The sequence below is a fragment of the Neophocaena asiaeorientalis genome, unplaced genomic scaffold, assembly GCF_003031525.2.
Source record: "Neophocaena asiaeorientalis asiaeorientalis breed wild unplaced genomic scaffold, Neophocaena_asiaeorientalis_V1.1 scaffold461, whole genome shotgun sequence".
NCBI lineage: Eukaryota > Metazoa > Chordata > Mammalia > Artiodactyla > Phocoenidae > Neophocaena > Neophocaena asiaeorientalis.
In genome coordinates, this window is record NW_020173230.1 from 2960666 (window position 1) to 2985250 (window position 24585).

At 54.5% G+C, this 24585-nt stretch overlaps 3 protein-coding genes across 3 annotated transcripts in view; 1 reads left to right on the forward strand and 2 right to left on the reverse strand.

Moving 5' to 3' along the window:
* PLOD3 (procollagen-lysine,2-oxoglutarate 5-dioxygenase 3) overlaps window positions 1–5238 on the reverse strand; it is a 9790-nt gene extending 4552 nt beyond the window's left edge. Inside the window, exons 1-10 of the mRNA XM_024745382.1 lie at window positions 4705–5238; window positions 4251–4342; window positions 3948–4084; window positions 3676–3839; window positions 3433–3545; window positions 3198–3261; window positions 2445–2542; window positions 2080–2181; window positions 1779–1904; window positions 88–209 (exon numbers count right to left, since the gene is read on the reverse strand). Coding sequence (XP_024601150.1) covers window positions 88–209; window positions 1779–1904; window positions 2080–2181; window positions 2445–2542; window positions 3198–3261; window positions 3433–3545; window positions 3676–3839; window positions 3948–4084; window positions 4251–4342; window positions 4705–4816 — 1130 coding nt within the window. The 5' untranslated portion in view covers window positions 4817–5238. The remainder of the gene's footprint in view (window positions 1–87; window positions 210–1778; window positions 1905–2079; window positions 2182–2444; window positions 2543–3197; window positions 3262–3432; window positions 3546–3675; window positions 3840–3947; window positions 4085–4250; window positions 4343–4704) is intronic.
* Window positions 5239–5697: 459 nt separating this feature from the next.
* ZNHIT1 (zinc finger HIT-type containing 1) lies at window positions 5698–13940 on the forward strand. The gene is made up of 5 exons (XM_024745383.1): window positions 5698–5817; window positions 12620–12790; window positions 13240–13319; window positions 13444–13613; window positions 13703–13940. The coding sequence occupies exons 1-5, from the start codon at window positions 5796–5798 to the stop codon at window positions 13722–13724; spliced, it is 465 nt and encodes a 154-aa protein (XP_024601151.1). The 5' UTR covers window positions 5698–5795; the 3' UTR covers window positions 13725–13940.
* Window positions 13941–18488: 4548 nt separating this feature from the next.
* CLDN15 (claudin 15) lies at window positions 18489–24346 on the reverse strand. The gene is made up of 5 exons (XM_024745533.1): window positions 23096–24346; window positions 20199–20363; window positions 19111–19192; window positions 18904–19020; window positions 18489–18822 (listed from the first exon to the last, which is right to left on the reverse strand). Exons 1-5 carry the CDS (start codon window positions 23310–23312, stop codon window positions 18696–18698), a joined length of 708 nt encoding a protein of 235 aa, XP_024601301.1. The 5' UTR covers window positions 23313–24346; the 3' UTR covers window positions 18489–18695.
* Between the last annotated feature and the right edge of the window lie 239 nt (window positions 24347–24585).

The following is a 24585-nucleotide window of genomic DNA, read 5'->3' on the forward strand; positions in this document are numbered from 1 at the left end:
GGAGAGGGAAGGGGGCTTGCAGTGGGTGGCAGCCCCTCCCCCACTGCTTTCACCGCCCCCCCCAACACCCGCCCAAGGCTCACTCACATGGCCATGTCCCTGGCCTCGCCTGGCGTCAGGCCCTCCTCGGGCCCCACCAGCTTCACAGCTGAGAAGTGGTCCTGCAGCTGGGGCCAGGAGTCAGCAATGTGGGGCTCGTGGTACACCTCCTGGAGATGGCGGGGGGAGAAGGGGGAGATGGGGAGACCGAGAGGGCAGAAAAGATGGTGCCTGAGGGACAGGAGCGGGGAAGGAGGTGAGCAAAAAGGGTGCAGGAAGGAGTCTGGGATATAGGGAGTGGGAGTTCTGATGAGGGCAGGGGCGGGGTCCCTTGGGAGGGAGAGTCTGTCAGTCGGGGTGTCTCACGTTGTTGTGCAGGAAGAGGGTGACCCTGTCGGGCGGATAGTCCAGGAGCAGCAGCCGCTGGAGGAAGCGGGGCAGGAATGGGGTAGGTTGTTCCACAAACACTGCCAGAAGCACCCGGGGGGGAGTCTGGAAGATACAACGTGATGGGGCTCAGAGGAAAGCCCGCCAGTCTGTCCTCCACAACCCTGGCAGGTTTGCGGGTCTCCAGGGGCTTTGCCCCCACCCACTGCTGCCTGGAATGCCCTCCCTGCACCTCCTGCTTCCAAGCGCTCTCCCACCCACGCTGGCACCCCCTCCTCACCTGCCCCCCCGGGAGTGGCCTCCGGTCCTGGTCACAGAACCCACAGCCTCCCTCAGGAGTCCAGCCATTGGGGACGTAGTTTCCCAGGTAATTCAGCTGGAGCTGTTGGGAGAGACGGTGAGAGGCTGAGGCTGATGAGTCCAGGGCCAGAGGTGAGGGAGGTGGGGCAGACAGGGAGGGGACAGGGCAGGATGGGGAGTGGTGGCCACTGAGAAACCCTCCCAGCACCTGTGCTTCTGGGGTTGGGGAGGACTCACTACTTGGAAGGGCTGGAGGAACCTGGGGGCTGGGGCGAGGTCTGGGGCAGGGGCTGTGCGGGCAGGACTGACTGGGGCTGGGGCTGAGGGTATAAGCAACTGGGGCACCTTAGTGGGGCCGTTCCCATGGACCACAACAGGGAGTGTGTCATAGGCCACATTCCGGATTCGCACGCGATTCCGACCAAACTTTAAGACCACCTCATCTGGGGAAGAAAGGCCAGGCTTCAGACTCCCTTTCCCCCAAAGCTGCCAAACAGCACGTGCTTCTAAATATGGGGGGGCGGGGGCTGCCCAGCTTCTCTAGAGGATGAAGGACTGTGACCCATGGGGCAGGGATGGGACACCTTCTCTCTCTGAGGGCACTGACCAGGCTGCTGTCACCCTGGGGCACCCCACCACTTACTACCTGTGCGACCTGGGCAAGCCACTGGCCCCTCAAAGAGGCAGTTTCCCCATCTGTAACAGGTGGATAACCACAGACCTGCCCTTTGTAGAACTGTTGTGTTAAATGAAATTACAGAAGTAAAGCCCTGGCCCAGAGCCCCGCCACGTAGTGTCAGACAGACGTCAGGCGCGACCATAAAGCCCTGGCCCAGAGCCCCGCCACGTAGTGACAGACAGACGTCAGGCGCGACCACTGCTGCTGCTGCTATTAGCGCGGTGCACCTATCAGCCGTCCCGACGTTTGATGAAGTTAACATCGAGGTGAGTCGAAGGTCACCCCAGTTCTACCAGGAGCAGGAGTGGGAGTTCTGATGAGGGCAGGGGCGGGGTCCCTTGGGAGGGAGAGTCTGTCAGTCGGGGTGTCTCACGTTGTTGTGCAGGAAGAGGGTGACCCTGTCGGGCGGATAGTCCAGGAGCAGCAGCCGCTGGAGGAAGCGGGGCAGGAATGGGGTAGGTTGTTCCACAAACACTGCCAGAAGCACCCGGGGGGGAGTCTGGAAGATACAACGTGATGGGGCTCAGAGGAAAGCCCGCCAGTCTGTCCTCCACAACCCTGGCAGGTTTGCGGGTCTCCAGGGGCTTTGCCCCCACCCACTGCTGCCTGGAATGCCCTCCCTGCACCTCCTGCTTCCAAGCGCTCTCCCACCCACGCTGGCACCCCCTCCTCACCTGCCCCCCCGGGAGTGGCCTCCGGTCCTGGTCACAGAACCCACAGCCTCCCTCAGGAGTCCAGCCATTGGGGACGTAGTTTCCCAGGTAATTCAGCTGGAGCTGTTGGGAGAGACGGTGAGAGGCTGAGGCTGATGAGTCCAGGGCCAGAGGTGAGGGAGGTGGGGCAGACAGGGAGGGGACAGGGCAGGATGGGGAGTGGTGGCCACTGAGAAACCCTCCCAGCACCTGTGCTTCTGGGGTTGGGGAGGACTCACTACTTGGAAGGGCTGGAGGAACCTGGGGGCTGGGGCGAGGTCTGGGGCAGGGGCTGTGCGGGCAGGACTGACTGGGGCTGGGGCTGAGGGTATAAGCAACTGGGGCACCTTAGTGGGGCCGTTCCCATGGACCACAACAGGGAGTGTGTCATAGGCCACATTCCGGATTCGCACGCGATTCCGACCAAACTTTAAGACCACCTCATCTGGGGAAGAAAGGCCAGGCTTCAGACTCCCTTTCCCCCAAAGCTGCCAAACAGCACGTGCTTCTAAATATGGGGGGGCGGGGGCTGCCCAGCTTCTCTAGAGGATGAAGGACTGTGACCCATGGGGCAGGGATGGGACACCTTCTCTCTCTGAGGGCACTGACCAGGCTGCTGTCACCCTGGGGCACCCCACCACTTACTACCTGTGCGACCTGGGCAAGCCACTGGCCCCTCAAAGAGGCAGTTTCCCCATCTGTAACAGGTGGATAACCACAGACCTGCCCTTTGTAGAACTGTTGTGTTAAATGAAATTACAGAAGTAAAGCCCTGGCCCAGAGCCCCGCCACGTAGTGTCAGACAGACGTCAGGCGCGACCATAAAGCCCTGGCCCAGAGCCCCGCCACGTAGTGTCAGACAGACGTCAGGCGCGACCATAAAGCCCTGGCCCAGAGCCCCGCCACGTAGTGTCAGACAGACGTCAGGCGCGACCACTGCTGCTGCTGCTATTAGCGCGGTGCACCTATCAGCCGTCCCGACGTTTGATGAAGTTAACATCGAGGTGAGTCGAAGGTCACCCCAGTTCTACCAGGAGCTTCTCCCACATTCAGGACCCCCAGCAGCCTCCCATCACCCCTTCAGATTGCCTTTTCCTCACCTAAAGCCCCGTTGAGGTTCTGAAAGATCTGCGATTTATGATCCAGATTAAGGCTGAGTTTCTCCTGGATGGGATGAGATGGGGCAGGTAATTAAAGAGGCGGTGGGACACCATTTCCCACTCTTTTCTCTTTATGTCTTTCAAGAAGCCTCTTTACCCCTTCCCTCGCATTCAGCCTGAGAGGCCTGCCACCTCCAGAGCTTCAAGTCGGGCCCCCTCTTCTGCCCCTCCCTACCCTCAGTCCTGGGTCCAGGTAGAGCCGAGTGTAGAACAGCTGATCGTCATCGTCATCTTTGTACTTCCACTGGCGGACAATTTGGTGGATAGCAGGGGCGAAGCCAATGAATCCTGGGTGGGGGGAGGGGAGGTGCTGACTCCAAGATTCCCAGGGTCCCAGGACCTGTCCCCACTCCCTCTCCAGCCCTCAGGCACCTGGAACACTCCATGCCCCACCACTTTTGGACACTCTGCCACTCACCACCAGAGTTGAGGAAGCGCTTCCCCGTGCCCACCTCAGGGTACTGCTCCGCCAGCCCCCACTCGGGCCAGCAGAAGCCCTCTGCAGAGAAGAGCAGACGGCTGCCACTCTGGACAAACTTCTTCAGCAGCTCCGAGGGGCTGCCGGCCAGAATCACGTCATAGCTGGGGGAGGAAGGGTAGGATGAGCAGGACAGCCACTAGGAACCTCAGTCTCCTCACCCCCTCTTTCTGTCCACCCCTCTTCTTTCTCCCCAGCCCCAGCCCCTTTACCTGTCCACAAACATGATGACCATATCCTCCCTGTCTGCATATTTCTCCATTTCCTTCTTCAGCCACCTGACCTTCTGTCCTCCACCAACCGTTCGGGCTACATCGCCCCCTCGCCACTCCTGTCCCAGGCCCAGGGTCTGTGGAGGAGACCCAGAATGCCAGGGAGGGGCTCAGGCGGCCAGGTGGTCCCACCCTCCTGACCAGGCTCACCGTGGGGTCCCAGGCATCCAGCCCTCAGCCCACTCCTAGGCTAGACCCCACCCCCACCCCTTCTAGAGGCCATGAGAGTGTTTCTCTCCTCACCCGCACAGTGTAGTTGAAAAACTCCGCTGACCGCAGGAAACGCCGGTATCCTTCTGTCTCGCCTGTGGCCACGGTGATCACCAGCAGCTTCTCTGTCACCAGCCAGGAATTGACACTCAGGACCCACTCGCCCAGCTCGCTGCCCGGCAAGCTCCACTCACCGCAGGCCCCCTTTCCCTCCCTCTGACTCTGCTCCGGTTCCTCCCCTCTTTTCCGCATTCCCTCTTAAACTCTTCCAACCCAGGGAAACTTGACCCCAGTGAAAGCCGAATGGGAGTAACACCCAGAAATTCGGGGTCAGTTCCCATGGGGAGGGTGGAAACAGTTCAGAGCGAGGAGTGGGCGAGGGGCCGTGTGATTCGGCCCTAGAGAGCCCGCTGGGCGTGGGAGAGGCCCGCCTCGACCCTCTCCCCGGGGTCAGCCTGGCGCCACTCGCCCCTCCCCGGGTTCTCACCTGGGTTGACAGGGTCGCTGCCCCGGGGACGATTTGAAGCCGAGGCCTCAGGAGGCGGCGACAGCAGTAGCAACAGTAGCAGCAGGAGCCGGAGTCCCGGGCCCGAGGCCATGACGGGGAGCTGGCCGAGGGGCACACAAGCCCGCACCGGGCTCTGGCTGTGCGCCTGGACCCCAACTCCGGAGAGAGGCTCTGGGAAAAAGGACGGGGGCTGCTGTGCGGCCCGCAGCTAGGAGGAGCCGGCTTGGGGCTCCGCCCCGGGGGAAAAAAAAAAGCGTACCCGGAGGTTACAGAAAACTCGAGATGCCGGGCCTTAGACAAGGCGAGGATTGTTCCGGGCGGTGGGCAGAACTGAACGAGCGGGAGGGGGCGCCCAACCCGGAGGCGGGGGAGGGGCGGGGACTAGGGCTGGCGATCCCGAGCCGAGGACTTTTAGAGCCAGCCCGGCCCACAGCCAGCCTAACACTTCAGGAAGGTGAAACGCGGAGAGGGGAAGTGACCCCTTGCGGGTCCGGCGGAATGCGGAGGTGGGTCTTTGCCACAACCCTGCCTCGGGCAGCCGGGTGGAAGACCCAGAAAGAGGCGATGGGGACGCGCGGAGCGGGTTTGACGGCAGGGAGGGAGAAGGCCGAGGAATCTGTGGCCCCAAGGGATCTGGGGGGTGAGGTTTTGGCAGAGGGTCACCGGGGACCTCTGGGATTGCCCACTGAAGCCAAGTTCTTTGGTACTCCGGCCCATCATCTTCACTGCCCAGGGGAGAAGCTCCATGGGATGCCTTTGTGATGACTGTATCTTCAGACGGACCAAAGGAAAATGACGTTTCTTGAAAGATCACTGGCAACACCCCTTTAAAATGACCCATTTCGAGGGTCCCGCAAAATACACAACTACACCGAGGTCGGAAGTAGTTTTGCCCGTATAAAATATGGCGGAAAGCTTTCTGGTCTCTAAGGGAACATTACGTAGTCAAAGCGGTGGATTACACTGCGCACGCGTAGGGGCACGCGCCACAGGAAGTCGTGATGACCCTATCACAGCGCGTGATTTAGAACGCGTGCGCAGTAGGCTCAGCTGGCGGCTGTGTTGTGAAAATGGTGGAGAAGAAAACTTCGGGTATGTGAGCCCCTGGCTGTTGGCCCCCTATCCTCCTCTAAAATCGAACCTGGCCTAGGATTCCCTCAACCAGTTATTAGTCTTAAATCCCTACCCAGGACCTCGGGTCCTGACGTCGGGGCAGACCCCCAAACCATCCGTTCACGTTTTATTCATGCTTGCTGCAGGCCGGGCCCTGGGGATGGAGAAAGAAAAAAAGATCCTTAGCATCCAAGAACTGGCTTTCCGGGAGCTGGGCAGACGCGCAGACTTACCACTGCATTTCAGAGTGATACGTGCTATGGTAGAGGGATGCAGAGTGCCTGGGCTCGGGGAGGAGTGGCATCCAACCCAGCTTCTGGGAAGGAGGGGACTGGAGGGAAGGAAAACGCTTGGATTGAGTCCTGAAAGTCACAGTTTCGCTCAGTGCAGGTGCGTGGGGACTCCTTCCCTGCAGCGGAAACCGCACCTGAAGGTAGGAGAGCAAGAAAAAGCAAATCGCTTAGGAAGCCAAGTTCACAGTTCTGGGGCTTGCAGAGGAGAGAGGCTGGAAGGCTAGGAAAAGGTATCCTTGAAAGGCATTGTATACACTGCCGAAGAGTTTGAACTCTCTGGAGAGGGCGGTGGAGAGCCATCAAGGTCTTTTAAGGCAGGGGAGTGACCCAGACAAATTTGTCTCTTAGAAAGGGAGTTTAGCTTCAATGCGGAGGATGGATTGGAGCGACTAGAGCTGCGCCGTCCAGTAGAAATTTCTGGGATGATGGGAATGTTCTTAATCAGCACTATTCAGTATGGCAGCCAGTAGCCACGTGTGGCTATTGAGCGCTTGAAATGTGGCAAGATTGAGAAACTGAATTTAAAATTTTATGTATCTTAATTAATTACATCTTTTTTTTTTTTTTTTTTTTTGTTGATATTTAATTAATTTACATTTTTTTTTTTTTTTTTTTTGTGGTACGCGGGCCTCTCACTGCTGTGGCCTCTCCCATTGCGGAGCACAGGCTCCGGATGCGCAGGCCCAGCGACCATGGCTCACGGGTCCGGGCACGAACCCGTATCCCCTGCATTGGCAGGCGGACTCTCAACCACTGCGCCACCAGGGAAGCCCAATTAATTACATCTTAATTAATCTACATCTAAATTTCAGTAGCCTCATGTGACTAGTGGCTGCTCTGTTGTGTCGTGCAGGTTCAGAGATTGGAAGGCCAGTTAGGAAGCTGTTGAGGAATCCAGATAAAAAGAGATGAGGGTCAGAACACTGCCAGATCGACTTGTAATAAATACAGTCATGTCATCTTTAAACCCCTCACTGGATCTCCATCACCCTCACCATAAAATCCCCAAATCCAAATTCCTTGATTATTTTTTTTAATGTTTTAATTTATTTGGTTGCGCTGGGTCTTAGTTGCAGCAGGCGGGCCCGTTAGTTGTGGCATGTGAACTCTTAGTTGCAGCATGCATGTGGGATCTAGTTCCCTGACCAGGGATCGAACCCGGGCTCCCTGCATTGGGAGCTCGGAGTCTTAACCAGTGGACCACCAGGGAAGTCCCAAAGCCAAATTCCTTTAGATACTTAAAGGTAAGATTCTTAATGGTCTGCCTAACTTCATATCCCCATCCCCCCCAACACACACACATACTTTATATACCAGCCATACAGAACTTTAAAAAATTTATTGAAGGCACTACAGTCTTTCATCCAGGCCTTCCCTCATGCTGGTACCAAGGCCTAAGACACCCCACCCCCATCCCAGTCAGGCTAACTTCTATTCATCAGTCAGGCCTCAACCTAGACTTACTTTCCTCTGGAAAATCTTCCTGACTGACTACCCCAAGCCCCAGTTATGTGTTTCTGTCATGTGCTTTGTAGTACTTTGTACTTCCCTGTCCTAGCATGTACTGTCCTGTACTGTGCTTGTTTATTTGATCATTTATATTCCCCACCTGACTGTAAGCTCTGGTTGTATTCCCAGAACCGCCTGGTACTTGGAAGGGAGGCAGTATAGTACAGCGCTCAAGAGGATCTTTTTTGATGCTGGGCAGTTCTGGGTTTGAATTCTGACCCAGGTGCTTATTAATAGCTGTGTAAACTTTGGACAGGTTTCTTAACCTCTGAACTCCAGTAAACTGGGGATGATAATGATACCTATTTCATAAGGTTGACGTAAAGATTAAAGGATTCCATTTATGCAAAGAGCTTAGTACAGGCAGATCTCAGAGATATGCAGGTTTGGTTCTAAACCACTGCAATAAAGCAAATATCGCAATAAAGTGAGTCACAAAAATTTTTTTATTTCCCAGTGCATAAGAAAATTATGTTTAGGGACTTCCCTGGCTATCCGGCAGTTAAGACTCCACGCTTCCACTGCAGGGGGCACGGGTTCAATCCCTGGTCGGGGAACTAAGATTCCACATGTGCTCGGCGCGGCCAAAAGAAATCTTTTTTATTTTTACGTTATAGTCAGTTAAGTGTGCATTAGCATTATGTCTTTTAAAAATGTACATGCCTTAATTTAAAAGTACTTTATTGCTAAGAAATGCTAGCCATCGTGTGAGACTTCAGCGCATTGTAATTCTTTTGCTGATGGAGGGTCTTGCCTCGATGTGGATGGCTGCTGACTGATCAGGGTGATGGTTACTGAAGGCTGGGGTGGCCGTGGCAGTTGCTTAAAGTAAGACAGCAGTGACGTTTGCCACATTGATTGACTCTTCCTTTCGTGAAGGTTTTCTCTGTAGCCTGCAATGCTGTTTGATAGCGTTTTACCCAGAGTAGAACTTCTTTCAAAATTGGAATCAATCCTCTCAAGCCTGTCACTGCTTTATCAACTAAGTTATATAATATTCTGTTTTTTAAAAGTCTTTGTTTTTTCGTTTCCTTTCCTTTCCCTTTCTTTCTCCTCCCTCCCTCCCTCCCTTCCTTCCTTCTGTCCCCACACAACTTGCAGAATCTTAGTTCCTCAACTAGGGATTGAACCCTGGCCCACTGCAATGGGAGCTCATAGTCCTAACCACTGGACTGTCAGGGAGTTCCCTGTTATGTGGTACTGTGAATCATTTGTTGTTGTTTCAACAATCTTCACACATCTTCACCACGAGTAGATTTTATCTCAAGATAAAATCTTATCTTTCTTGGGCTTCCCTGGTCGTGCAGTGGTTGAGAGTCCGCCTGCCGATGCAGAGGACATGGGTTCGTGCCCCTAGTCCGCGGAGCGGCTGGGCCCGTGAGCCATGGCCGCTGAGCCTGCGCGTCCGGAGCCTGTGCTCTGCAGCGGGAGAGGCCGCAGCGGTGAGAGGCCCGCATACTGCAAAAAAAAAAAAAAAAACACTTTCTTGGCTCATCCAGAAGAAGCAACTCCTCATCCATGAGTTTTATCATGAGATTTCAGCAATTCAGTCCCATCTTCAGGCTCCCCTTCTAATTCTAGTTCTCTCGCTGTTTCCACCACATCTGCAGTTACTTCCACTGAAGTCTTGAATCCCTCAAAGTCATCCATGAGGGTCGGAATCAACTTCTTCCAACCTCCTGTTAATGTTGACATTTTGACCTCTTCCCATGAATCACAAATGTTCCTCATGTCATCTGGAATGGTGAATCCTTTCCAGAAGGTTTTCAATTGACTCTGCCCAGCTCCATCAGAGGAATCATTACCTATGGCAGCTATAGCCTTATGAAATATATTTCTTAGATAACAAGACTTGAAAGTCAAAATTACTCCTTAATCCATGGGCTGCAGAATGGATATTGTGTTAGCAGGCGTGAAAACAACATTGATCTTGTTGTACATCTCCATTAGAGCTCTTGGGTGAGCAGGTGCATTGTCAATGAGCAGTAATATTTTGAAAAGTATCTTTTTTTTCTGAGAAGTAGGTATCAACAATGGACTTCAAATATTCGGTAAACTATGTTGTAAACAAATGTGCTGCCATCCAGGCTTTGTTTTTCCACTTATAGAGCACAGGCAGAATAGATCTAGCCTAATTCTTAAGGGCCCTAGGATGTTCAGAAGGGTAAGTGAGCGTTGGCTTCAACTTAAAGTTACCAGCTAGCTGCTCTAGCCCCTAACAAGAGAGTCATCCTATCCTTTGAAGCTTTGAAGCCAGGCATTGACTTCTCCTCTCTAGCTATGAAAGTCCTGGATGGCTTCTTCTAATAGAAGGCAGTTTTGTCTACATTGGAAGTCTGTTGTTTAGTGTTGCCACCTTCATTAATTATCTTAGGTAGATCTTCTGAATTTTTTTTTTTTTTGGCCGTGCTGCGCAGCTCGCGGGATCTTAGTTCCTCAGTCAGGGATCGAACCTGGGCCCACAGCAGTGAAAGCGCACAGTCCTAACCACTGGACCACCAGGGAATTCCCTTAGAGCTTCTGAATAACTTACTGTAGCTTCTACAAGAGCACTTTTAAAAAATATATTTATTTATTTATTTGGCTGTGCCGGGTCTTTAATTGCGGCATGCGAACTCTTAGTTGCAGCATGTGGGATCTAGTTCCCTGACCAGGGATCGAACCCAGGCTCCCAGCATTGGGAGTGTGGAGTCTTAGCCACAGGACGCCAGCGAAGTCCCTCTACCTCAGCACTTGCTGCTTCAACTTGCACTTTTATATTATGGAGACAGCTTCTTTCCTATTTTAAAAAAAAATTTTTTTTAAATAAATTTACTTATTTATTTATTTATTTTTGGCTGCATTGGGTCTTTGTTGCTGCGCACGGGCTTTCTCTGGTTACAGCGATTGGGGGCTACTCTTCATCGCGGTGTGTGGGCTTCTCATTGCGGTGGCTTCTCTTGTTGCGGAGCATGGGCTCTAGGCACACGGGCTTCAGTAGTTGTAGCGCGCAGGCTCAGTAGTTGTGGCTCGCGGGCTCTCGAGCGCAAGCTCAGTAGTTGCGGCGCACGAGCTTAGTTGCTCCGCGGCATGTGGGATCTTCCCGGACCAGGGATCAAACCCATGTCCCCTGCATTGGCAGGTGGATTCTTAACCACTGCGCCACCCGGGAAGTCCCTGGCTTCTTTCCTCAAACCTCATGAACCAACCTCTGCTCGCTTCACACTTTGTTTCTCACCTCTCTCAGCCCTCACCTCTCTCAGCCCTTGTAGAATTGAAGAGAGTTAGGGCCTTGCTCTTTATTAGGCTTTGGATTAAGGGAATGTTGTGGCTGGTTTGGTCTTCTGTCCAGACCACTAAATCTTTCTCCATATGAGCAGTAAGGCTGTTTTGCTTCCTTGTCATTCAGGTGTTGACTGAACTAGCACTTTTAATTTTCTTCAAGAACTTTTCCTTTGCATTCACAACTTAGCTGTTTGGTGCAAGAGGCCTAGCTTTTGGCCTGTCTCAGCTTCTGACATGCCTTCCTCACTAAGCATAATCATTTCTAGCTTTTGATTTAAAGTGAGAGACATGTAGCTCTTCCTTTCACTTGAACACTTAGAGGCCACTGTAAGGTTATTAATTGGCCTAATTTCAATATTGTTGGGTCTCAGGGAATCGGGAAGCCCGAGGACAGGGAGAGAGACTTGGGACAGCCGACTGCTGGAGCAGTCAGAACACACACATTTATCAATCAAGTTTGCCGTCTTGTATGGGCGCAATTTGTGATGCCCGAAAACATTTACAATAGTAACATCAAAGATCACTGGTCACAGATCACCATAACAAAGATAATAATAATGAAAACGTGTGAACTATTGCAAGAATTACTAAAATGTGACATATAGACACAGTCTCAGGCTATGGAGAGCTCAAGCAAACTCACTGGATTTGGCCCTAGATGGTCACTGGTGTCCTGAGTGTGAGTGGTTTCCATTGAATGGAAGTTGGTTTGCCAGGGGTTGGTTAGGAGTGGATGGGAGGTAAGGAAATAAAACTTACCATGGACTGTGCTCTCAAAGCAGAGTAGGTATGAAGTCGGATAGACACGTGAGAGTTTATCAGGTTTTTCTGTGGAGGGGAAAGTACCAGTTGAGTGGGAGGGGTTGAAGATGCAAGAGTCAGGGAGGACTTGAGCTAGAGGTAAAGGGTTTGGGTTTAGCAGTGGGACTTGGGGGTGCATCCACTTGGAATGGAGGGACGGGGGGTACCCATGCAGTTATGATTGAGGGTAGGCTGATGGATGAGCATTTCTCCATGGTGGCTCATTTCCTTTTAGGTGGGAAATGAGATTGCTGAGTGTAAAGTCTGAGTGCATCAAGGTCCCAGTGGAGCCTGGAAGCCCCGAGTGTACTGTGGTCTCCGTCAGCATGGTTGTGTGATTTCGGCCAGCAGTGAGAGGTCTCCAGGAGGCATTTCATTGGCTGGGTCTGGGACTGGGAGGAAAGGCTGGGGCCAAAAGGATAGAAAACAGGCATGAATGGGGACTTACCTGGTGGTCCAGTGGCTAAGAGTCCACGCTCCCAGTTCAGGGCGCCCAGGTTCGTTCCCTGGTCAGGGAACTGGATCCTGCATGCCTTAACTAAGAGTTCACATGCCGCAACTAAGAATCCCGCATGCCACAACTAAAGGTCCCACATGCAACAATGAAGATCCTGTGTGCCGCAACTAAGACCCAGCGCAGGCGAATAAGTAAATAAATATTTTTTTAAAAAGAAAAGAAAAGAAAACAGGCATGAGTGACTGAAACGGCAGCCTTAGGTAGCTGGGAAGGAAGCAGCCAGAGTGGGTGATATATTGGGAGAAGATACAGGGGCCAAGGGCTGGGGGACTAGGATGAGATCAGAGAGCTGTGCCTCCCCAACCCCTGGACGTCTTCCACACATGGCCCAGAGCCAAGGCCGCCCCAGCTTCTCTCTTCTCTGACCCCGTAACTCTTCTGGCCCCATCCCATCTAGTTCGCTCCCAGGACCCTGGCCAGCGGCGGGTGCTGGACCGGGCGGCCCGGCAACGCCGCATCAACAGGCAGCTCGAGGCCTTGGAGAATGACAACTTCCAGGACGACCCCCACGCAGGGCTCCCCCAGCTCGGCAAGCGGCTGCCTCAGTTTGACGATGACGCAGACACTGGTGAGTCGGGTGGAGGAGGAAGCGGGGGCCAGGTGCCAGGAGACAAGGCTGCAGGAGGAGGGAAGAGCCTGCCCCGGTCAGGGTTTGTAAGGACATCAGGCTGGGGGATGGGTGACCCAGGAGCTCCTCTGGCTCCTTCGAGCCAGCTGCTCTCCCTTTCTGTGCTTCAGTTTCCTTTCCTGTATGTATCCATAGAATGAAGAAGCTGGAGCCGATGAGCTCTGGGATCCCTTGAGCTCGGACACAAAGCTCTAGATATAGGGAGGGTGGAGATGGAGGAAGGCTTGGCTTGGAGAAGTGGGGGGTAGGGAAGGGTGGTAGAGAGAGGCCGGCTTAGAACCCAGGTGGGCACCTGGGCGATGAATGGACACGGGGGATCGGAACGGTGAAGCAAAGAACCGGTGTCTTCCTTGGCATGTGCCAAGTAACTCATTGCTCTTGACCTCTAGGAAAGAAAAAGAAGAAAACTCGAGGTGATCATTTTAAACTTCGCTTCCGAAAAAACTTTCAGGCCTTGCTGGAGGAGCAGGTGAGAGGAGCTGGCTGGGGAGGACCCCACAGGGCAGGGATGCACCTGCAGACATCCTTGGCCCCGGCAGGTGTTCCTGGAAGGGGACAGAGGGGTCACAGGGCCAGCCCCCTTGTCTCTGCAGAACCTGAGTGTGGCTGAGGGCCCCAACTACCTGACGGCCTGTGCAGGACCCCCATCCCGGCCCCAGCGTCCCTTCTGTGCTGTCTGCGGCTTCCCCTCCCCCTACACCTGTGTCAGCTGTGGCGCCCGGTATTGTACTGTGCGCTGCTTGGGCACCCACCAGGAGACCAGGTGAGGGGCCCCCCGGGTCCACACCCTCCCCCCCCTCCCCCACAGCCTCCTGGACCCTCTGCTCATCCTGGGCTTCCTCTGCCTTGCAGGTGCCTGAAATGGACTGTATGACCCTAGGCGTCCGCAGAGAGGAAGGCCTTCCGTGCATCACCTGGCCTCGGAGAGGGCGTCACCGAAAGGAAAGGCGCTCCCCCTGGACCAAGAGAGGAGCCCAACAAAGCTCATGTCCTGTCCTCCAGGGAAGACCAGTCTTGCTCCCAGGGACTGTGGCAGGGCAGTGGGCTGAGCCCTCAGAGCGCTGTTGTAATAAAAGGTCTCGTGCGAGGAGGAGGCTGCCTGTGTGGTCCTGTGGGGTTTTGGGGGTGAGGCTGATGGGTCTCCTGTCTCTCGAACTCATGCTCTGTGTCTTTTCCTACTCCCGCTGTCTGCCCCTCATGGTCCCTGACGGTGAAAGATTTTGTCCCATTCTCCTGCCACCCCCAGGTCTTTGCATTTCTTGGCTGCTTGTTTCTTTTTATATATATATAAATTTATTTATTTATGGCCGCGTTGGGTCTTCATTGCTGTGCACAGGCTTTCTCTAGTTGCAGTGAGCAGGGGTTATTCTTCGTTGCGGTGGCTTCTCTTATTGCAGAGCACGGGCTCTAGAGCGCAGGCTCAGTAGCTGTGGCGCACGGGCTTAGTTGCTCTGCAGCGTGTGGGATCTTCCCGGACCAGGGATTGAACCTGTGTCCCCTGCATTGGCAGGCAGACTCTCAACCACTGTGCCACCAGGGAAGCCCCTTGGCTGCTTTATGTCACTATTTGGGTTATTGATTTAGTTTTTTTTTTTTTTTTTTTTTTTTTTTTTTTTTTTATGGCTCCCAGGACTGGTTATGGGGAAGTGGAGTGAGGGGAGGGGTGGGGATGGGGGTATAGAAGGTGCCACAGAAGGCACCAGCGCTGTCTTTGTCCTCTGGTTCTTAACCAGATGGGAGAGACTGGGACCTCATTCTTGGTGCTGCCTGTGTGAGGCAGCACTTGTCCTTAGGAAGCCCCTCTTACCAGGGGCTGTGGTGTGTGAAATTATTAGCAGAGAGAACCCAGAAATTTCTGGGAAGCGTCAGGAAGTTCACGGTGTAGAGGCCCCTGTTCTTGGTGGCCCTGGATGCTGTAACTTCTGTGCTACTAGAGCTTCTTACACCCACACCTTCTCTAAGTGGATTGCAAGCTGTGAGCTCTTAAGTGCTTTGGAGTTGCTGTCTTAAGGCCCCGTACCCTGTTGCAACATAGCAAACCAGGTGCTTAGGAAATATTTGTTGCACAAATTACTTCAGTAAGATATTGATGAGATCCAGCCAAGCTGGTGTTAAGGAACTGCTGGGGACTTTCTTGGGGTTGGCCCAAATATTCCCAGTGTCTTCCTGCGGAGCTTCCTGCCCTTTCTCTGGAGACTTGGTTGGGCAAGTGGTGTTGGTGACATCTTCGTGTTCAGTGGTGGTGAGGACAGGGTTTAGAGAAAGTCCTCGGTGTGGTGGTTTTGAAAAATGGCTGTAAAATTTTTTACTATCCTTTCATCAAAAGGTGGTGCTTGGTCCCCTTCCCCTGGGATCTGGGCAGGCTTATGAGTGCTTGGACCAGTAGAAAATGGTAGAAGAGCGATCACGTGACACTCAAGGCGAGGTGGTAGAAGGCAGTGCAGCTTCTGCCTTGTCCCTAGGACACTTGCTTTTGGAGCCTTCAGCTACCATGTAAGAAATACAACCATCCTGAAGCTGCCATGCTGTGAGGAAGCCCAGGCTACACCCAGAGGCCACGTGCAGGTCCTCCCATTGACGGGTCCGGCTGAGCCAAGCCTTCAAGCCATCCCAGCCCAGGCTTCCATCATAGGAGTGAAGATGCTTCCTGATGATTCCAACCCCCAGACATCAAGTTACCCTCAACCGTTTGAGTCTTCCTAGCCGTGTCCTCAACATCGTGGAGCAGACACTGGCTGTCTCTGCTGTGTCCTGTCTAAATTCCTGACTTGCAGAATCTCTGTGTATAATAAAATGGTTTATGCCTTTGAGCCTTTGGATGGTTGGTTATACAGCAATAGTAACTGGGATATCAGGAATTCAGTCTGCTGGCTGCAAACTCTTGGCCTAGATTAATTATCTTGCTCTCAGGAAGGGAAACTTTCCTAGATCCTAACCTTTCTATTTTTCTCTCCACCAAGAAGTATCCTCAAGAAAGTAAATAGAATTCCCTGGTGGTGCCATGGTTAGGACTTGGTGCTTTTACTGCCGGGGCCCTGGGTTCGATCCCTGGTTGGGGAACTAAGATCCCACAAGCCACAGGCATGGCCAAAAAAAAAGACCATTTCTGGGCTGAGAAACACCTGTGCTTCAGTGTGGTCACCTGCGTCGGAATTCCTGTCAGATTTCCACTGAGTCAGCACAATCTCTTTGGTTTATTTCCTAAATTTACTGACTTTGTTTCCTATTTTGTTGCTATAAAAAGAATCACAGAGGTTCTGCTTGCTGTAAGATTTGTCTACTCAGTGACACACTCAGTCTTCCCCAACTGACCTTGATAGGACAGAGCCAGACCCCAGGGGCTCCTGACGCTCTGATGCTGATTGGGTCCCCAAGTCATTCATTGAACTTCTCTAGGAAAGATCTCCAGAACCCCATTTGAAACCTTAACTCCTCAAGGAAAACCTTGAGCAATTTTTGCCAGCTCCTGTGTACTAGTGGAGACTTGGTCCCCACCTTGGGAAACACCTTGGTCTTTGGGGAATCTACACTATGCCAAAGCTTCTAGAGGCTAGAAGCTTCTAGATCCAGTGTCATGTGGTAGGGCAGCACAGACCCTTCCTGGGCCCGCAGGGGCAGAAGAGGTTAATGCTAGGATCTGGAAGGCTGAAGACTGGGGCGCTCCCACCTAAAGACCTCAATGAGCTTTAAATTTAATTGACATGGATTAGGGACTTCCCTGGTGGTGCAGTGGTTAAGACTCTGCACTCCCAACGCAGGGGCCTGGGTTCAGTCCCTGGTTAGGGAACTAGATCCCACGTGCATGCCACAACTAGGAGTTTGCATGCCACAACTAAGGAGCCCATGTGCTGCAACTAAGGAGCCCACTTGCTGCAACTAAGACCTGGCACAACTAACTAACTAAATAAATAAAATATTAATAATAATAATAATTGACATGGATTAGTTTGGAGAGCCAGGGATTCTGGGAAACAGGCCATTTGGGTCTTCAGTCTCAGACCTTCGGCCCACTACTTACTAATTACTGTACTACCAATTATTACTAGCTTGGACAGGTCACTTTGCCTCTTTGACTCTGTTACAGCCACCTCCCAGAAATTGTGAGGATTAAATGAGACTGTACCAAGCCCAGTGCCTGGCGTCTGGTAAGTACTCAGCTGTTGACATCATTGCCCAAGACCTAAAGCAGTTTGTTGCTGAGTTTCTCATAGCTAGTTCCTCAAAAACTGGAAGATTCCTGGAGTAGCCTTAGCACCTTGCCTATTACATGGTAACTAGCTGTCTGCATTTCTGTTTGCTCCCAGCCTGTGAGTTCTCTGAGGGCAGGGCCCCGGTCTTGCTGCTGTAGCTTCTAGCAAAGAAGAAAATAGTGTTGAAAACGGTACATGTGTCTATGAGTCTGTTTCTGTTTTGTAGATAGTTCATTTGTGCCTTATTTTATTGTGTTTTTTTGTTTGTTTTTTGTGTTTTTTTTTGGTACGCGGGCCTCTCACTGTTGTGGCCTCTCCCGCTGCGGAGCACAGGCTCCGGACACGCAGGCTCAGTGGCCATGGCTCACGGGCCCAGCCGCTCCGCGGCATGTGGGATCTTCCCGGACCGGGGCACGAACCCGCGTCCCCCGCATCAACAGACGGACTCTCAACCACTGCGCCACCAGGGAAGCCCTGGAAGTTATTATTTTTTTAAATAAATTTATTTATTTTTGGCTGAGTTGGGTCTTTGTTGCTGGGCACGGGCTTTCTCTAGTTGCGGTGAGTGGGGGCTACTCTTCATTGTGGTGCGCGGGCTTCTCATTGCGGTGGCTTCTCTTGTTGTGGAGCACGGGCTCTAGGCACGCGGGCTTCAGTAGTTGTGGCTTGTGGGCTGTAGAACGCAGGCTTAGTAGTTGTGGCGCACAGGCTTAGCTGCTCCGCGGCATGTGGGATCTTCCCGGACCGTGGCTTGAACCCGTGTCCCCTGCATTAGCAGGCAGATTCTTAACTGCGCCACCAGGGAAGTCCCTCTGGAAGTTATTGAACCGTCCCCAGAAAACTGTACTTGCACCAGGCCTGGTTGATTTGACACAGTTTCAAAGGGCTTGTCAGTTTCTGATATCCACTCTCAGGCCCAGGTAAAGAAACTCTGCTCTAGACCAACTGTCTCCTTGTACAGCTGTGAGAAAGGTCCAGAGTAAAAGGATTGATCTGTTATCAGTCTGGCCAGAGGGTATCTCTGCTCTTCCAGTTCCTAGAGCTGGATATTCCTTATCTGCTCCTTGATGGCCCTGATCGGTAGTTTTAACAGTGCCACAGTCTAGAAATCACCTGCCACTCCTCTCCTCTTCTGCTGGATGGGACAGTCCAAAGGCGATGGAGAGGAGAACAGGTGACAGCCTGGGGTCCAGGAAATGAGGCGGCAGCCAGGGTCCCTTGCTGGGCCAGCTGCCTCATGACACCTTCAACCCCTGAACAGTTCGCAAAACAAATTTATTTATGCAAGTATTTATACAGACCACAGACACTCGGGGACGCCTCCGCCCCCTTAACGGCCCAGAACCCAGACTCAGAAGGTTAAGAGGGGTCCAGCCTCAGGGGCCAGAGCTGAGTTCTCAGGAAGCTTGTTCTTGGCCTGAGAGGATCCAGGGGGCCAGACGAAAGAGGCGTGACCAGGGCGGAGCTCCGACAGGGAAGGCGGGGCCTGAGGTCAGAGCTGGGCGCGGCTTCCGGGCACGGGGCGGAGCCTGAAGCGTGGCTTGGCCCTGAGCTTGTTACCGCGAGCAGGGGCCTGCGCCTGCAGCCCCGGGTTTACAGGGACCCCTCTCCACTGGGGGCAGTGGGAAGGGAATGGGGTCCACAGGCCAGGCCACCTAAACGTAAGCGTTTTTCCCGTACTTGCCAAAGCTGCTGTCGCCTTCTTCATCCGAGGCCGAGGTGGGCAGGCGGGCAGCGAGGCTTTTGGCGGGCATTGCCGGGGCCTTGTACGGAAGCCGGATGCTGGCAGGGGAGAGAACCCGGGTCAGAGGGAGATGTAGCCCTCGCCCCGCGCCCCGCCCCTCGCGGCACGCCCTCCCTTACCTGGCGCCGTGGTCCTGGTTCCGAGAGCCGCAGCAGTTGGAGAAGAGGCAGATGCCACCCAGGATGGCGAGCAGGGAGGCGCTCCAGCCCAGGTAGAGGGCGGGGCCCAGCTCGTACCTGGGGACAAGGACGATGAGAAGGTGGTGCTAGCTCAGGGTGGGGCAGAGGCCCACCCACTACCCCCGTGAGTGGGGCTCCCACACTCACTTGGTTCCGGGGTACAAGGGGTCGAAGAAGTCCCGGGTGATGTTGAAGGCGTACCAGGAGATGTTCACAATCCCACAGACACCTGGGGGAGGGAGAGGAGAACCGCACTAGGCCCTGCGGAGGAAGGGCGGCCCGGAGAGCAGGACGTGGGCCTCAAGTCCAAGAGCAAGTTTCACTGGATCCCTTTCGTTTCCCCTCTCCAGCTCATGACTCTTCTGTTTCCTATGTTTCCTACGTCAACTGCAGGCTGCTCGATCCAGCCCCCAGGATCCTACCGCAGCCCACCTCTCCTGTGGTCTCCACTCTGCTTCTCAGCCCCTCTTCCCCCTGTTTATCCCCGACCTGCCCTGGCATTCCTACCTCTAGCGCCTGGACCACAGTTTCCTCGCTGGGAATCTGCTCATCCAAGTCCTCCCCATCCTCAAAAGCCCAAGCAGTCTTCCCCATCAGCCCTGCCTGCCCTGATCCCCCTTTCCTTGGCCTCCTAGAGCCCTCAGCGCTGTGCCAGGTCTTCACCGCTCGGTGCATGAAGGCCTGAAGCCAGCCAGGCCCCCGGACTAGAGGTCCAGCCTGGCCGCCCCCTGGGGCTTGTCTTCCAGCAAGCCACCTGGCCTTTCTGAGCCTGTTTCCACATCTGGAGAACAGGACAAGACCTGCCCTGCCTCACAGGCTTGTTGTGAGGTGATGTGTGCGGAAATGTTTTGCAAATTGAAAAGGGATGGTGAGTCACATGGTACTGTTACTGTGTACAGCGTGTGCGTGTGTGTGTGTGTGTGTGTGTGTGTGCGCGCGCGCACAGGCATGTCCTAACTCTGGTCTTCCCATCTAGGCTGTAAGCTCTGGAGGGCAGAAACTCTCACCTTTGGAGTCCCTCCCACTGCCTGGCTCCTAGTGCGGGCTCAAGAAACATTGCTGATGGACTGATTTGTAACAAAGGGATCTGGTGAGTATGGGTGAGAGTGGGGTGAGCTGGGAGAGAGGGCAGGTGTCAATGCAAAGGGGAAGGTGAGGCAACCCTGCAGTCTGGGCCACGGGCCACCCCACCCCCACCACGGCACAGTGTCCCCCCATCACTTGCCCCCAATTACCAGCCAGTATGTTTAGGGCCCCTGCGGTGGCCGCCAGCTTGGTTTTCCTGGAGGGCTCCAGACCCCCAATGTTCGTGCAGCGCAGCCCCACCATGCCTAGGAAGAGGCCCAGGAAGCCCAGGAGGATGGCGGTGATCATGAGCGCCCGGCAGGCCTGGATGTACCCTAGGGAGGTGGGACACAGCCATGGGTCCCGGAGCCGGCCCCTTCCCCTCCATCTGCTCTCCTGGCTACGACAGGCAGCCCCTTATACAACCTGCTCAGGCCTCAGTCCCTAAAAGCCCTCAAGTCCTCTCCCTGTCCTTCAGGCCCCATCCAGACTAAGGGGTCAGGCCAAGGGGTCACACGCCCCTCCATCCCAGGAGCTCACCTCAGTGCCAACGAGGCTCAGCACCGCCTGACCCTCCCGCCTGCGCAGGCGCACTTCGCCTCTACCTCCATTACAGGGCTTCTCCTTGGCGCCACTGACACTTGGGCCAGACAATGCTTTGTTCTGGGGGGCATTCTCTGCATTGTAGGATGTTTCGCAGCATCCTTGGCCTCTGCCCACTAGACACCAGTAGCAATCCCCCCAAACAGGACAATCAAAATGTTTAGACATCGTCAAAAAATCACCCCTGGTTGAGAACCGCCGTGCTCTGCTGGGTATTACAGACACTGCACCCAAGCACCCCCTCCCTTTCCCCACATCTACTAGGTCCCATTTAGTGCCCAGCGCAGTGCCCGACATCCTGAACTGAGCCTCTTCCTGGAGTGACCGATAGGGGGCAGCAGTGACCTATGGGTCACTGGGTAAAGGGCAGTTTCTTATCTGGAACGTAGGATACCTGGGCCTAGGACCAATCCAGGTCAGTCTAGCGCACATGCTTTCAGTGCCTGTTTCCCCTTTCTCAAACTCGAAGAAAAAGGCTGCTCCCTTTCTGGCCCCCCTTCCTCCTTCTCTGTCTTTGATAGTTGCCAAGCACTCCCAAGGACCTTGCACCCCTTTACCGGGTGGGGCAGTGCCACCTGTGTTGAAGGGGAAAGGCTGGGTCCCTGCCAGGAGGATGTGAAGTGGCCCAGAGTTGGGGAGCAGGGAAGAGCGACAAAGTTCTCTGGGAGCATTTTCTTATTCCCAGCCACTCCTTCCGGAGTTCCCACCCTCTCCCCATCCATCCATCCAGCCATCCCCACCTGGGGCAGACCAGCTCCGGATCCTCAGGTAGCTCTCGTAGACAAAGAGAGATTATTGAAGGGCCCATAAGCATGGGCTGGGTGGCTGCGAGGTGAATAACTGATAGGAACCTTCCCAGGACCAGAACCAGCCTGAAGGAAGTATCAGCGGGTTTGTGATACACACAAATCTGGATTCCAGCCCCCCTACCACCTGTGTGGCTCTGGGCAGGCCACCTTGCAGTCTTCCAGCTTCTGGAAGATGAGGTTACTAACACCGCCAACAGCGGGGCTGTTATCAGCACTGAAACAGTGCATGTGAAGCATGCAGCACGATGCCTGGAACCTCAACCTGTGCAGCTGTGCTCTGCTCTCCCCCTCAGCACACCCTCGCACCCCTGTCTTTCATTGTCTTTCGTGCACGCTCACGAGAGGTTTCAAGCAGCAGTCCAAGTTGGGGCCCCTCCTTACGCCATGGTGTGGTTGAGGGGTAAGTCAGGGGGTGGCCAGGGCTGCTGAGTGGCTGCCGCCAATGTCCGTCCTGGCCACCCAGCCTTCTGGGTGTCTGGCCCAGACTGTACTCAACTTTTACAGAGGGCTTTTTTCACGGGGTGGGGGGTGAGCATCCTGGATGGGATGAGAGCATGAAGCCCCTGCAGCTGCCTCAGGAGATTCTGAGAATAGTGGGGGCACGAGAGACCCACCTGGACTCCCTAACGGCTCAGAGCATCTTTGACATACACGGGGGCGATTTCGTGGCATGCTGACCTTGGCTCTTTCCCCTACCACCTGGCCCCTGCAGCAGGGGGCCTGGAAGAGCATGACGGCTCCGTGAGCACCCAGTGAGGGCATGGGAGCTGCACTGCATAGGGTTTCTTGTCATCCCCTCTTGGCCTGGCAAGGGGCCGACTGAAGGACTCTCCTGGGGAACAACGGGGATGCTACTCATAGGTGAGCAGGGAGCAGGACGATGCTTCAGCCACCAGGGAGAAACTTTCTGGGCCAAAAGAGCTGTAGGCTCCAGCCCGCCAAGAACCTCAAAAAAGTACGTTGACCCGAGAACCCCAAACACAGACACACACACACCCCTGCTTCCAGTGGACACTGAGATGTGCAAGAGGACTCCCTTTAAAACAGTCCTTTAGAACTCCCCGTGGCGGTGAGACCAATGCTCCAGTGGAAGCCTGGCGAAGCTACTGAGACTTTTAAGTATCTCAACCCCCAAGAATCCAAGATGAGGTTTCCTCTTCACCCCACGAGCCCTAGCACTCCCACCCTGAAACTAAAACGCTGAATTTGATTGAGCGAATATAGATGCTCACATCACATTAACATTTTGCACATTTTATCTCATATAATCCTCATGACCACCCGGTGAACCAGTGCCATTATGACCGTAATCTTACAGATGGGTCAAATGCAGCTCATTTTGTCACCTGCCCGGGGCACAGAGCTAGTCAAAGGCAGGTGCTGAAGCCGGCACTCTGGCCCCAGTGCCTGCACTTGTAGCCACAAAGACAGAGGGTCAAGTCAGAGCAGGGGGCCACGTGTGGTGAGGCCTCCACCGCAGTTCCAGAGGGCTGCCCCCAGCACTCCCGGCTTCAGGAACCCAGGTCTCCCAGCTGGATTGGGCCTCCCGTATCTGTATGGCGCCCAAGGTCAGACCGCAGGCAGCACCCACCCTTGCCGGGGTCTCTCCAACCTCCCGCCTCCCTCTGCTCCCCTCAGCTCTCCCCACCCCGTACCAGAGAGGGCCAGCATGGACGGGAACTCCCAGCAGTTGTAGACTCCAAGGGAGTCAGTGGCACAGCTATACCAGAGGTTCTCGAAGATGGTGCTGGTGGTGATGACGTTCCCGTGCACGGTGGACACTCGCCAGCTGCTGTGTGTCAGGGTCACCCCTAGCATCAGCAGCCCCAGGGCTGCGATGAAGAAGCCGAAGATCTCCACAACCACCGACATGGTGGGACACAGGCCCCGGGGAGAGCCTGGGGCCCCAGAGAAGGGGAGGGGCTGAGCCCCAGGGGAACTTGAAGGGGCTTTGGCTAAGGACTGCGGTTAAGGCAGGCTGGGGAGAGAGAGGGAGGCAGGCTGCAGCCTCTGCCTCTTCCTTGGCCCAGGTCTGTCTCTGGTTGGTCTCTTCCCTCTCTCCGGGTCTCTCCGCTTCCCTGCAGGTCGGTCAGAGGAGTGAGACAAGAGTGCACGGCAGCTGTTGAAGAGGAGATGGACGGAATAAACGAAACGGGCCAAAAGTCCACCCCACCCCCTCGTCTCTGGGCTGCCCTGGGCTCCCCGCCCCGCGAGGGTGTGGGGAGAGGACTTACCGGGGAGGGACTAACGGATGCCGCCAAGGAAGGGTTCCCACGGGAGGCAATGGGAGCCGAGGGGAAGCATCCGCTTCTGACTCAGCTTTAATCAGGGGCCAGAGAATGGAGTAAGAGGGACAAGAGACAGAGACGGAGACTGACCACGGGCAGGTCCCCTGCACCTTTCAGTGGGGAAGGGCCAAGGGAGTGGAGCCACCCTCTCTGAATGTTGGTGAGAACAATTCAAGAAACTCAAAGAGCTAGGGCTTGAGGCATTGAGTCTCCAAGGAAGATGAAGGTTGAAAAAGGGAATGGGGAATCTGGGAGAAACCCATGGCTCTGGAATCCAACCAACCTGGATTCAAACCAGGTCCCATCATTTACCAAAGGGATGTGGGCATGAAGTCTGAGCCCCCTGAGCTTGTTTCCGATTCTGTGAACTAGAACCACTACTCCTCACTTCATAAGAATTGTGACTACAGATCAAAGCTCCCCGCAGGTATGAATTGCTCGATACTCCATACTTGGTGAATGCCCTGGGTCTGGGCGCCCAAGGGCCGGGGTGAGGCCAAAGGAGGTTGCTTTCCCCCAAACCTCAACTTCCTGAACTTGAAGTCCCCCCTCGTTGGGACGACCTTTGACTCTCGGCAAAAAGCTTGACCTTGCTGCTAAGGGGCCTCAAGGGGGATAAATCACAAGCCCAGGACGTGATCCTCTGATAAACTAAAAGGCAGAGTTATCAGAACTGTCACCAGCTCTATTAATTATGAGAGATTAGAAACCTCTGGGTCCCCACCCCAAACCGAGGCTGAGCACCTGTCCCGGCACAGAGGGTCTCAGTTCCCGCCCCAAGGCCACGGCTGGGGCAGCTCTGGTTCTCTTCCGGCAGGTGAGGCTGGGGCTCAGTCCAAGGGGCCCGTCCTACACCC

Bases quoted from the DNA above. Each gene is read 5' to 3' on its own strand.
- ZNHIT1 (XM_024745383.1), top strand. From the start codon at position 5,796: ATGGTGGAGAAGAAAACTTCGG. The intron at 13,320-13,443 runs GTGAGAGGAGCT...TTGTCTCTGCAG, and splicing joins AGGCCTTGCTGGAGGAGCAG to AACCTGAGTGTGGCTGAGGG. The intron at 13,614-13,702 runs GTGAGGGGCCCC...TCTGCCTTGCAG, and splicing joins GGCACCCACCAGGAGACCAG to GTGCCTGAAATGGACTGTAT.
- CLDN15 (XM_024745533.1), bottom strand. From the start codon at position 23,312: ATGTCGGTGGTTGTGGAGATCTTCGGCTTCTTCATCGCAGCCCTGGGG. The intron at 20,364-23,095 runs GTACGGGGTGGG...CCACCTCCCTAG, and splicing joins GTCCATGCTGGCCCTCTCTG to GGTACATCCAGGCCTGCCGG. The intron at 19,193-20,198 runs GTAATTGGGGGC...TCCCTCCCCCAG, and splicing joins GGCCCTAAACATACTGGCTG to GTGTCTGTGGGATTGTGAAC.